We start from the raw sequence: 12,699 nt of genomic DNA on the forward strand, positions 1-12,699 counted from the left end.
AGAACTCTCTAGGTGTGTAAAGGATACTGTAATGAAATAAAAAAAAATCCTCATAATTGAGTAACAATACTTCTGCATTTAAAAAGTTGACTCATCAGCAGGATATGATTATTAACCAGTTAAAAAACAAGACTTATTTCTATACAAAATTTTTTTCCAAATGAAATACCTATACGGGGATTTTTTTTTGTATATATAAACCACGCTAAGAATACTTGCCTATAAAAAGCAGATAATTTAGTTAGGAATATTATCAACGGACACCTCCTGGTGACCCTGTAGGAGTCATATCCAACCGCGTCATCGGGATGGATCAGCCAATCGTGAAGAAAATCTACAAACAAAAATGAGATTTCCTCAATGGTGCTGCCACAGAAGCAATAATGGCACAAGATAAGTCCTCTATCTATATGGTTGCAACCTGCCAACCTAGGGTCGATAAACCAATCAGCAGTATGGATTGAAACATGTCGTTTTTAAATGCACATTTTTATTTCACCTCTATGGGATCAGTGTCCCTAAACTGGCCCTAATGTGACTAGAATGAAGAAAGTAACAGCCAACTTTCCGGGACATTGACATGTCTTATATATGGGCAGAAAGCTTAAATTCTAGTTAATCCACCTGCACTGTCCAATTTACAGTAGCTATTACAGTGAAAAAAAATACCATGCTATTGTTTGAGGAGAGTGCACAAGAACAAAACACTTATCACGGCAACTGGGTTTGATACATTCACCTCTGAAGGTAAATAATGTACTTACAATTCAATAGTCTTGCTCTGATTTGTCATCCTGAGGATCTCCGAGATAAAATGGAGCATGGTTTTGTTTGATAAAATCAATTTTTTATATTCAAATGTAGGAACTGGGTTCTACAGTTTTAACCCCTACTGTCTCTGGCCCCACACCCACGCCGCTCGGCCATCTAGATGTGTGAAGGTTAGTGTTTTTTTCTGTAGGGAAGCTAATTATCCTTCATTTATGACATTCCTGGGGGTGTGTAAACTTGAATTGTTTTATTACCATATCATTTTTGTATGTTCTCTATAGTTATGTACTTGAAAATGTATCAATTGGCCAATTTGGCACATTTGAGCAAACTCCTGGCAGACCTGGTACAAAATATTGTGTCGTAAATTAAATGCTTCACTGGATCAGTCTGAAACGTTGCACGCCCACTGCTGCCACCTGGTGGCCAAAATCTAAATTACAACTAAACTATGACTGGATGGCCTTTCTTTTGGATTTCAAAAATGATGAAAAAAATTAAAAATAGAAAACGCATGTTTTTTGGTTTGTATTATCTCTTACCAGATCTAATGTGTTATATTCTCCTACATTAATTTCACATTTCCACAAACTTCAAAGTGTTTCCTTTCAAATGGTATCAAAAATATGCATATATTTTTTTTAAACTAGGTAAGTCAGTTAAGAACAAATTCTTACTTACAATTACGGCCTACCCCCCTGGACAAACCCTCTCCTACCCCGGACGATGCTGGGCCAATTATGCTTCGCCCTACAGCCTGGGAACGAACCAGGGTCTGTAGTGACGCCACTGCAATGCCATAGACCGCTGTGCCACTCAGGAGGCCATAAAAGCCGCATAGCTCAGTAACTACAACCAATGGAAACAATTGCTTTCCTATATACGGTTATTTAATACGACGCAACTTTAGTGGTACGGACAGAACGAAGAGGTTTAGCTCATGTGTGATCATCATGGTAACAAGTAGGCCTAATAATCTCAACTGAATCACATGTCCGTTCTTTACTGCAACCATAAATAAATTACAAATTAGCTACATACTTTAACCAAGAACATACGATAGCTAGCTACTGTCGGAGAAATATGTTGAGATATTTATATGTAGAATAGAAAGCCATTTCGCACACAGAATACTTTCTGTGGAATTCCTGAATCTATGACGAAAGAACGTCTCTCCCCTTCCGGTTTCAGGGCACTGCGGCGGATGTTGATATTCTGTTTTGGAGACCACAACCAGAGTTAGCTAGCGAGCTTTCGTCGTTGCCGGAGTTTTTTTTGTTGTTAGTTGTTGTTTGGTTGTTGTCTGACTTTTTAAAAATCGTTTTTCAACCGGGGGAAGGAACCCACTCCCCAAACGACGGCACCGTGTCTCTCCCGGCGCCTCACCGGGGAAACGCGAGGCCGAGTCGTGCGATGATGGAGGACTTCGACGAGATCTACGAGGAGGAGGAGGAGGAAGAGGAGGACGAGGAGAGGGCCGCGGAGGAACAGCTGTTAAAGTACGCTCCAGACCCGGTGGTCGTCCGAGGATCTGGCCACGTCACTGTGTAAGAAACCGGCAGGGCTCGGGGGGGAAAGACCCAAGCACCCGTTAGTTGTCATAAAATAACGCGAACTAGATAACGAAAGTTACACTACGGCATTAACTAGCTTGTTAGCGGAAAGCTAAGCTAACGTAATCAGGTCGGTGTATTTACGATAACAGGGCCAAGAAACTAGCCTATTAGCATGGCAACAATAGCGATTAACGAGCTAACATTACCTAGTTTATGTAGTTCGGACCATAAAATGACTATATACACACCGTAACTTCCTGGTTAACTAAATATACTTTCCATATGTGATTTAGTCAAACAGTTAAAATAGAACGTCACTCAAGGGATATGAGGCTATCTAGTTGTTGTGTGCATCAAATAATGCATTTACTTATCATGTTCTTGTCCCCGAAGGTTTGGACTCAGTAACAAGTTTGAGTCAGAGTTCCCATCGGCACTTACAGGGAAGGTAAGTCATGGAAAGTACACACATTTTCTGTAAATGTGCCATTTTCGACGTGTGTCCCTCAGAGTTTTAACGAGTGCAAATAATCAGGGGCGGTTGCCAGGTGTGCATCAATTGTGATTGTATATTTTTTTGTGTTGGGGTAGCGTTGAGGTGCCACTTGTTGGGAACAACTGCCATACCTGGCAACCCTGCATTTCCAGCTAGCGACAGACTCTGAGAGAATACCTTGCAAAAGGCACTTTTACAGTATTGTAACTTTGTAGTATTGTATTTGCCACTTTAAAATATAAAGATCCACCTGAATTATTTGTAATAGTCATGTGTTTAATTAGCAGGTAATATTGACTCCCGCCCAGGACAGCTAACTAGCTTTCCTGGAGACGTTGAAAGTGTGCAGGTCTCCCCAGCAGAATCTTGTGTGTTTTGATTCCATCCTCGGACAAGCTCACTCTCCCTACTTGTTTAATGTATATGACCTGATTTGAGTGTTTCCCCTGTCTGTCCTCTAGGTGGCGCCAGAGGAGTTCAAGGCCAGTATAAACCGTGTTAACGGCTGTCTGAAGAAGACGCTGCCAGTGAATGTGCGTTGGCTGCTGTGTGGCTGTCTCTGTTGCTGCTGTACACTGGGCTTCAGTCTCTGGCCCGTCATCTGTCTGAGCAAAAGGGTGGGAGACACACACACACTGAGATACACACACTGACATATACACACAGACCATCCCTCTGCGTACCATACTCAAGGTTACCTGTCTCTCTCCTCCTCAGACACAGAGATCCATGGAGAAGCTGTTGGATTGGGAGAACAGCAGACTGTACCACAAGGTGTGTAGGGGTGGGATGAGGGCCAGGAGAGGTAGTTAAGTTTGACTGATCTCTCCCTCTCTCTCTCTCCCTCCCCTCTCTCCCTCCCCTTTCTCTCTCTCCCTCCCTCCCTCTCTCTCTCTCCCCCCTCCCCCTCTCTCTCTCCCCCCTCCCCCTCTCTCTCTCCCCCCTCCCCCTCTCTCTCTCTCTCCCTCCCCTCTCTCTCCCTCTCTCTCTCTCCCTCTCTCTCTCTCCCTCCCTCTCTCTCCCTCCCTCTCTCTCTCTCTCTCTCCCTCTCTCTCTCTCTCCCTCTCTCTCTCTCTCCCCTCTCTCTCTCCCCTTTCTCTCTCCCCTTTCTCTTTCCCTTCTCTCTCCCTCCCCTCTCTCCCTTGCCCCTCTCTCCCTCCCTCCTCCCTCTCCCTCCCTCCTCCCTCTCCCTCTCTCCCTCCCTCCCTCTCTCTCTCCCTTTCCTTCCCTCTCTCTCCCTTTCCTTCCCTCTCTCAGCTGTGTTTGCATTGGAGGCTGAGCAAGAGGAAGTGTGAAACCAACAACATGATGGAATATGTGAGAACACACACACACACACACACACAATGGAGTACTTGAGTAATGCACACACACACACACACGATGGAGTACTTGAGTAATGCACACACACACACACTTTGAAAAACCTCTCTCTCTCTCCCCCCTCAGGTAATCCTGATAGAGTTCCTACCCAAGATCCCCATTTTCAGACCGGACTAGCTCTCCGCAGCCCCACCCACATCCTCCCGTGGTGCCTCTCTTCACTCGGCCCAGTCACCTCTCCAAAATGGCCTCCTCTTTCCTCCCCTAACCAGGCCCATACCCCTAAAACAAAACCACCATTTAATGTTTACTGGACATTATCTAACTTCTCTATCTAGCCCCTCTATATACCCAGAAAACACCTGTTTACACCCTAAAGCCCCTCCCCTTCTCTGATGTCAACCTTCGACCCCTGATCTGTTGGAGGAGACGTGGCCTTTTGACCCCCCCCCCCCCCCCCGGGGTGGCCACGTTGACTGTCATCGGTCTGTGGGTCATCATGGGAGACCCAGCTCAGAAAGGGTGTAAACGGTACCATAGAACTGTGGAACTGGAGAAAGTGGACTCCTAATTTTGGACCTGCACTGATGGACCTCCTCTTCACAGCCCTTCCCTGTACACGAGGCACAATCTTTACTCAGATTTATACCCCCGTTATATTGTACCCCAACCTGAACTATGAGACACTCTGTGCTGTTGGAACAGTTGATGTTATACTCTGTTCTAGAACCTCTATGGAACCGCTGAGGTGACAATCAATGGATTAGCTACGGAACTTCTACAGAACTTCAATGGAACTAATATAGAACATTGACAGAACTTCAATGGATTAGCAAACGGAACAGCTATGGAACTGACAGAACAGCTATGGAACTGACAGAACATTAGAACAGCTATGGAACTCCCAACGGAACGTCATTGGGCTCCTGAGTGGCGAAGCGTTCTAACACACTGCATCTCAGTGCAAGAGGCGTCACTGCAGTACCTGGTTCGATTTCAGGCTGCATCACATCCGGCCGTGATTGGGAGTCCCACAGGGCGGCGCACAATTGGCCCAGCGTCGTCCGGGTTTGGCCGGGGGGGGCAGGCCGTCATTGTAAATAATAATTTGTTCTTTAAATGACTTGCCTAGTTAAATAAAGGTTAAATACAAATGGAACATTGGTAGAACAGTTGTGGAACTTGCAACATCATTCGCCTTTTGACTGGTCATAGTATCGGTAGAGAACAGCCAAACTAACGACAGTGGGTCAGTAGAGAGAACAGCCAAACTAAACACAGTGGATCAGTAGAGAGAACAGCCAAACTAACCACAGTGGGTCAGTAGAGAGAACAGCCAAACTAACCACAGTGGATCAGTAGAGAGAACAGCCAAACTAACCACAGTGGGTCAGTAGAGAGAACAGCCAAACTAACCACAGTGGGTCAGTAGAGAGAACAGCCAAACTAACCACAGTGGGTCAGTAGAGAGAACAGCCAAATTAACCACAGTGGGTCAGTAGAGAGAACAGCCAAACTAACCACAGTGGGTCAGTAGAGAGAACAGCCAAACTAACCACGGTGGATTAGTAGAGAGAACAGCCAAACTAAACACAGTGGATCAGTAGAGAGAACAGCCAAACTAACCACAGTGGTTTAGTAGAGAGAACAGCCAAACTAACCACAGTGGGTCAGTAGAGAGAACAGCCAAACTAACCACAGTGGGTCAGTAGAGAGAACAGCCAAACTAACCACAGTGGGTCAGTAGAGAGAACAGCCAAACTAACCACAGTGGGTCAGTAGAGAGAACAGCCAAACTAACCACAGTGGGTCAGTAGAGAGAACAGCCAAACTAACCACAGTGGGTCAGTAGAGAGAACAGCCAAACTAACCACAGTGGATTAGTAGAGAGAACAGCCAAACTAACCACAGTGGATCAGTAGAGAGAACAGCCAAACTAACCACAGTGGTTTAGTAGAGAGAACAGCCAAACTAACCACAGTGGGTCAGTAGAGAGAACAGCCAAACTAACCACAGTGGGTCAGTAGAGAGAACAGCCAAATTAACCACAGTGGGTCAGTAGAGAGAACAGCCAAATTAACCACAGTGGGTCAGTAGAGAGAACAACCAAACTAACCACAGTGGATTAGCAGAGAGAACAGCCAAACTAACCACAGTGGGTCAGTAGCGAGAACAGCCAAACTAAACACCGTGTGTCAGCTACATGAAACCCCCGAGTCTCTCTCTGCGTCCACTCAAACTAGTCTTCGTCCCAAATGGCATCCTGTCCCTCTATTACCTAACAGGGTTCTGGCCAAAAGTAGGGTACAATCTAGACTAGAGAATAGACTGCTATTTCAGATGTTGGTCCTAGACTCTCCTCATCTCCTCCAATAGGATGTAATTTCAGATGGTGGTCCTAGACTCTCCTCATCTCCTCCAATAGGATGTAATTTCAGATGGTGGTCCTAGACTCTCCTCATCTCCTCCAATAGGATGTAATTTCAGATGGTGGTCCTAGACTCTCCTCATCTCCTCCAATAGGATGTAATTTCAGATGGTGGTCCTAGACTCTCCTCATCTCCTCCAATAGGATGTAATTTCAGATGGTAATCCTAGACTCTCCTCATCTCCTCCAATAGGATGTAATTTCAGATGGTGGTCCTAGACTCTCCTCATCTCCTCCAATAGGATGTAATTTCAGATGGTGGTCCTAGACTCTCCTCATCTCCTCCAATAGGATGTAATTTCAGATGGTAATCCTAGACTCTCCTCATCTCCTCCAATAGGATGTAATTTCAGATGGTGGTCCTAGACTCTCCTCATCTCCTCCAATAGGATGTAATTTCAGATGGTGGTCCTAGACTCTCCTCCAATAGGATGTAATTCCAGATGGTGGTCCTAGACTCTTCTACCCCCCCCCTCATCTCCTCCAATAGGATGTAATTTCAGATGGTGGTCCTAGACTCTCCTCATCTCCTCCAATAGGGTGTCATTTCAGATGGTAATCCTAGACTCTCCTATCCATCATCTCTGCACACTAGACTCACCTCTAAACCAGAGACGATCACACAGACTGTCTGACTATACTGTCTGGTCGTACCCTCAAATGGCACCCTTCTCCTTATATAACACACTACTACCCCCACAGCTCTGGTCTAAAGTAGTGCACTTCATAGGGAACAGGGTACCAGTTAGTATTAGAGCCTATTTGTATTGACCCGTATGCTACACCCGGACATGGGCCGATTTCCTGTATCCATGATGCTGGTTTGTAGGGTCAGCCTCGCGACCGTTGCCTAGCGACGGGGAGAACTGATGATCAGCGACGCAGAAGGAACAGAACTGATTGTTTGTTTTTCTTCACCTTGTTTTTGTTTTACCTGTTCTGTGACAAGGGACTGTGGATGGTTTTTTTGCGTTACTGCTCTGTGTGTGTGTGTGTGTGTGTGTGTGTCATTTTGAATGTGTGTGTATTAGATTAATGCTAACAGGTTTCCCTGACAACCAACGGTAAACAGACAGAAGCGTGGTGGAATACTCACCTGAGATAAAGGGTGAGATCCTAAATGGTACCCCTTTCCCCTGTGTAGTGCACTATCTTTGACCAGTAATACACTAGATGGTGACTAGGGGGCCATTTTAGAAGTCACACCAAGCTACACTCCTCATGACCCTTGTTTATGCTCAAACACTAATGGCTGTGTTTTTGGTTGGTCTTTCCATCAGGGCTCTCCCTCTGTTGTCATTTCTCAATCTCCTTTTATTGTTAAACACTCAGTCTTGAGTCTGTACCAAATGGTACTCTATTCCCTATGTAGTGCACTACTTTATACCAGGGCCCTATTCCCTATGTAGTGCACTACTTTAGACCAGGACCCAGTATAGGGAATAGGATGCCATTTGGGACAGCTTTGGCTGATCAGTAAAGGTCGAGGGTCATGCTCAGGGGGTTACCATGGAGATAGAGGAATATGTCGAATTAAAATGTGATGGCCAAACCTACTCCTGGAGAGATACTACTGGCCGTGCAGGCTTTTGCGCTGACCCTGCTCTAACACCTGATTCTACTAATCAGTCTAATCAGAACCGTGACTGGCTGAATGAGGTGTGTTAGAGCAGGGCTGAAGCAAAAGCCTGCAGACCCAGTAGCTCTCTGGGAGGAGGATTTGATATCACCAAGACCACTTTAGGTTCATACGGCATCAACTATCTTTCTGATTGGTTTACCGGCCATCAACTAGCTTTCTGATTGGTTACCTCACATATAAAGCTAATTTAATGCCATAAGCAGATTTCCGTTGTGTGTAGTTGTGTTTTCAACTGTAATCTCAGTCCATGATTGGATCTTGGTCAGCCCTTTTATATTATTTGTCTGGTATTTCTGATCAGGTGTGTTATGATCCTAGCAGACGTGTGTGGATGAATGATCACGTAACGTGATTAACGGATGTGAAATAGCTAGCTAGTTAGCGGTGTTCGCGCTAAATAGCGTTTCAATCGGTGACGTCACTTGCTCTGAGACCTTGAAGTAGTGGTTCCCCTTGCTCTGCAAGGGCCGCGGCTTTTGTGGAGCGATGGGTAACGATGCTTCGTGGGTGACTGTTGTTGATGTGTGCAGAGGGTCCCTGGTTCGCGCCCGGATATGGGCGAGGGGACGGCCTAAAGTTATACTGTTACATGTATATATGAGGCATATGGACAGTAAACTACCCAGAAACAAACATTTATTGACAAAGAATTACAGCCCAGTCAGATCAGGGGTGTATTTATTAGTCGACCACCGTAGCATAACGTTTTGCAACAACAAAAAAACAAGCGTTTCTTTTGGACAAATTCAGGTTGGTTGAGTAAGAGTCCTGATCTAGGATCAGGTCTGTTTTCTAGTGAATACACCCCATGGTGTTCAATTGGAGTGTTACTGTCCCCATTCAACCATTAGGTTGGTACCCCAACACTGTTACTATCCATTCTACCATTAGGTTGGTACCCCAACACTGTTACTATCCATTCTACCATTAGGTTGGTACCCCAACACTGTTACTATCCATTCTACCATTAGGATGGTACCCCAACACTGTTACTATCCATTCTACCATTAGGTTGGTACCCCAACACTGTTACTATCCATTCTACCATTAGGTTAGTACCCCAACACTGTTACTATCCATTCTACCATTAGGTTGGTACTCCCAACACTGTTACTGTCCCCATTCTACCATTAGGTTGGTACCCCAACACTGTTACTATCCATTCTACCATTAGGTTGGTACCCCAACACTGTTACTATCCATTCTACCATTAGGTTGGTACCCCAACACTGTTACTATCCATTCTACCATTCGGTTGGTACCCCAACACTGTTACTATTCATTCTACCATTAGGTTGGTACCCCAACACTGTTACTATCCATTCTACCATTAGGTTGGTACCCCAACACTGTTACTATCCATTCTACCATTAGGTTGGTACCCCAACACTGTTACTATTCATTCTACCATTAGGTTGGTACCCCAACACTGTTACTATCCATTCTACCATTAGGTTGGTACCCCAACACTGTTACTATCCATTCTACCATTAGGTTGGTACCCCAACACTGTTACTATCCATTCGGTTGGTACCCCAACACTGTTACTATCCATTCTACCATTCGGTTGGTACCCCAACACTGATCTGAAGCTGTGACCAAAGATTGGGGTCCAGCTCCCCAAGAAGGTTGATCATCCTGGAACATGACTCAGTTCCTTTTCTCAACACCATGTCGATGATGTCACGTGCCTTCTCTGCCCTCTCAGCGATCACCTTCACTGACTCCATTTCCTCCTGGTGGATGACTGTGTGTTGCAGGAGTCTGTCCAGCAGTTCATTCAGGACAGGTCCTGATACTTGTTTGACAAACTCTGTCCGTACAGAACGCAGCTGCTGCTCTGCAGAACCAGTCAGACTGCTCTCAGCCGGACCTCCTGCCCCCGACACAGCACCTGAGAGAGTCAGGTTACAAAATAACTACATTTGTACATTTACATTTCAGTCATTTTGAAGCAGACACTTTCCTCCTTAAATAAAAGCAACCTGAAATAACAAGTATTGAGAAAAATATATTTTTTACAATGACGACCTGCATCACTGAACATATTTAAGGCCGGTTTCAAAGACATAGAAAAACAGATTGGGTCATTCAGAACCAGGTTAATCTACATCAAGTCCTGGAGGAGATGTCATTCAGAACCAGGTTAATCTACATCAAGTCCTGGAGGAGATGTCATTGGGTCATTCAGAACCAGGTTAATCTACATCAAGTCCTGGAGGAGATGTCATTGGGACATTCAGAACCAGGTTAATATACATCAAGTCCTGGAGGAGATGTCATTGTTCTTGAAGACAGTATTTTATAATCAGGACTAGTCCAGGTCCTACAGTAAACCATGTTGACATTGGTTTGTACAGAGCATTCAGAAAGTATTCAGACCCCTTGACTTTGTCCACATTGTTACGTTACAGACTTGTTCTAAAATGGATTAAGTGTTTTTCCCTCATCGATCTACATACACAACACACCATAATGACATCACAATACCACATAATGACATCACAATACCCCATAATGACATCACAATACCACATAATGAAATTGAAAACAGGTTTTTAGACTTGTTTACAAATAAACAAATACCTTATTTACATAAGTACAATACATAAGTATTTACATAAGACCCTTTGCTATGAGACTCGAAATTCAGCTCAGGCGCATCCTGTTTCCATTGATGTTTTTACAACTTGGAGTCCACTTGTGGTAAATTGAATTGATTGGACATGTTTGGAAAGGCTTACACCTGTCTATATAAAGGTCCCACAGTTGACAGTGCATGTCAGAGCAAAAACCAAGCCATGAGGTCGAAGGAATTGTCCGTAGAGCTCCGAGACAGGATTGTGTCGAGGCACAGATCTGGGGAAGGGTACCAAAACCTTTCTGCAGCATTGAAGGTCCCCACGAACACAGTGGCCTCCATCATTCTGAAATGGAAGAAGTTTGGAACCACCAAGACTCTTCCTGGCTGTACGGCCAAACTGACCAATCGGGGGTGAAGGGCCTCGGTCCGGGAGGTGACCAAGAAGCCGATGGTCACTCTGACAGAGCTCTAGTGTTCATCTGTGGAGATGGGAAAACCAAATCAGGTCTTTATGGTAGAGAGGCCAGACGGAAGCCACTCCTCAGTAAAAGGCACATGACAGCCCGCTTAGAGTTTGCAAAAAGGCACCTAAAACACAAAATTCTCTGGTATGATGAAACCAAGATTGAACTCTTTGGCCTGAATGCCAACTTGGCACCATCCCGACAGTGGCGGCAGCATCATGCTGTGGGGATGTTTTTCAGCGGCAGGGACTGGGAGACTAGTCAGGATTAAGGGAAAGATGAACGGAGAACAGTACAGAGATCCTTGATAAAAACGTGCTCAGGAGTCAAGGGGTCTGAATACTTTCTGAATGCATTGTAACTCATGTTTACTTACTTGTTGAACAGGTGTCAGTGATGTATTCATCTGAAAGATAAACAAAAATGAGGTTATATCACTCTAAATAGCATCTGGTACTAAAGTACAAAGTGATGATTGACATGTGCTCCTACATCGTGATACTTTCTCTTTCCATGCTGTCCTCTCATCATCACCGAATAACTCCATCTCAATGTCAATCCCTGTTATTTTCACGATCGCCTTGAAAAAGCTTGGTGTGGTGTCTCTTTGTATGAGATGAATCTTCTGCATAGAGAGAGACAGAGAGAGACAGAGAGAGAGACAGACAGACAGAGATTGCCAAAGCAATGTAAACGTATGTTTCCCATGCCAATAAAGCCATTTGAATTTAATTGAGAGCGAGCGAGAAGGCAACAGCAAGAGAGAGAGAGCAATGGACAGACATGTTCTCATTCTACTGAAACAATGGACAGACATGTTCTCATTCTACTGAAACAATGGATAGACATGTTCTCATTCTACTGAAACAATGGATAGACATGTTCTCATTCTACTGAAACAATGGATAGACATGTTCTCATTCTACTGAAACAATGGATAGACGACATGTTCTCATTCTACTGAAACAATGGATAGACGACATGTTCTCATTCTACTGAAACAATGGATAGACGACATGTTCTCATTCTACTGAAACAATGGATAGACGACATGTTCTCATTCTACTGAAACAATGGCTAGACGACATGTTCTCATTCTACTGAAACAATGGATAGACATGTTCTCATTCTACTGAAACAATGGATAGACATGTTCTCATTCTACTGAAACAATGGCTAGACGACATGTTCTCATTCTACTGAAACAATGGATAGACGACATGTTCTCATTCTACTGAAACAATGGCTAGACGACATGTTCTCATTCTACTGAAACAATGGCTAGACGACATGTTCTCATTCTACTGAAACAATGGATAGACGACATGTTCTCATTCTACTGAAACAATGGCTAGACGACATGTTCTCATTCTACTGAAACAATGGCTAGACGACATGTTCTCATTCTACTGAAACAATGGCTAGACGACATGTT

The 12,699-nt window shown here is 44.5% G+C and overlaps 2 protein-coding genes across 13 annotated transcripts in view; one reads left to right on the forward strand and one right to left on the reverse strand.

Annotated features, from left to right (window-relative positions):
- The first annotated feature begins 1,660 nt into the window (after nt 1-1,660).
- Nucleotides 1,661-5,305, forward strand: LOC110513571 (cysteine-rich hydrophobic domain-containing protein 2). The gene is made up of 6 exons (XM_036934105.2): nt 1,661-2,318; nt 2,721-2,775; nt 3,285-3,440; nt 3,541-3,597; nt 4,081-4,140; nt 4,273-5,305. Exons 1-6 carry the CDS (start codon nt 2,185-2,187, stop codon nt 4,321-4,323), a joined length of 513 nt encoding a protein of 170 aa, XP_036790000.1. The 5' UTR covers nt 1,661-2,184; the 3' UTR covers nt 4,324-5,305.
- A 3,572-nt stretch (nt 5,306-8,877) lies between these two features.
- Nucleotides 8,878-12,699, reverse strand: part of LOC110512945 (NACHT, LRR and PYD domains-containing protein 1 homolog) — a 30,000-nt gene continuing 26,178 nt past the window's right edge. For 3 of the 12 annotated variants that reach the window (XM_090188158.1, XM_090188148.1, XM_090188146.1), the window contains 3 exons: nt 11,757-11,889; nt 11,641-11,670; nt 8,878-10,110 (listed from right to left, as the gene is read on the reverse strand). In XM_090188158.1, the coding sequence (XP_090044284.1) occupies nt 9,773-10,110; nt 11,641-11,670; nt 11,757-11,889 (501 nt within the window). In that variant the 3' untranslated portion in view covers nt 8,878-9,772. Of the gene's footprint in view, nt 11,280-11,640; nt 11,671-11,756; nt 11,890-12,699 lie in introns of all 12 variants that reach the window. The other 9 variants (XM_090188149.1, XM_090188147.1, XM_090188156.1 and 6 more) reach the window with 5 other exon arrangements.

Source organism: Oncorhynchus mykiss, chromosome 10 (genome assembly GCF_057628025.1).
Source record: "Oncorhynchus mykiss isolate SJ-2025 chromosome 10, ASM5762802v1, whole genome shotgun sequence".
In the NCBI taxonomy this organism is placed as follows: Eukaryota; Metazoa; Chordata; class Actinopteri; order Salmoniformes; family Salmonidae; genus Oncorhynchus; species Oncorhynchus mykiss.

Bases quoted from the DNA above. Each gene is read 5' to 3' on its own strand.
- LOC110513571 (XM_036934105.2), top strand. From the start codon at position 2,185: ATGATGGAGGACTTCGACGAGATCTACGAGGAGGAGGAGGAGGAAGAG. The intron at 3,598-4,080 runs GTGTGTAGGGGT...TCCCTCTCTCAG, and splicing joins ACAGCAGACTGTACCACAAG to CTGTGTTTGCATTGGAGGCT. The intron at 4,141-4,272 runs GTGAGAACACAC...CTCCCCCCTCAG, and splicing joins CCAACAACATGATGGAATAT to GTAATCCTGATAGAGTTCCT.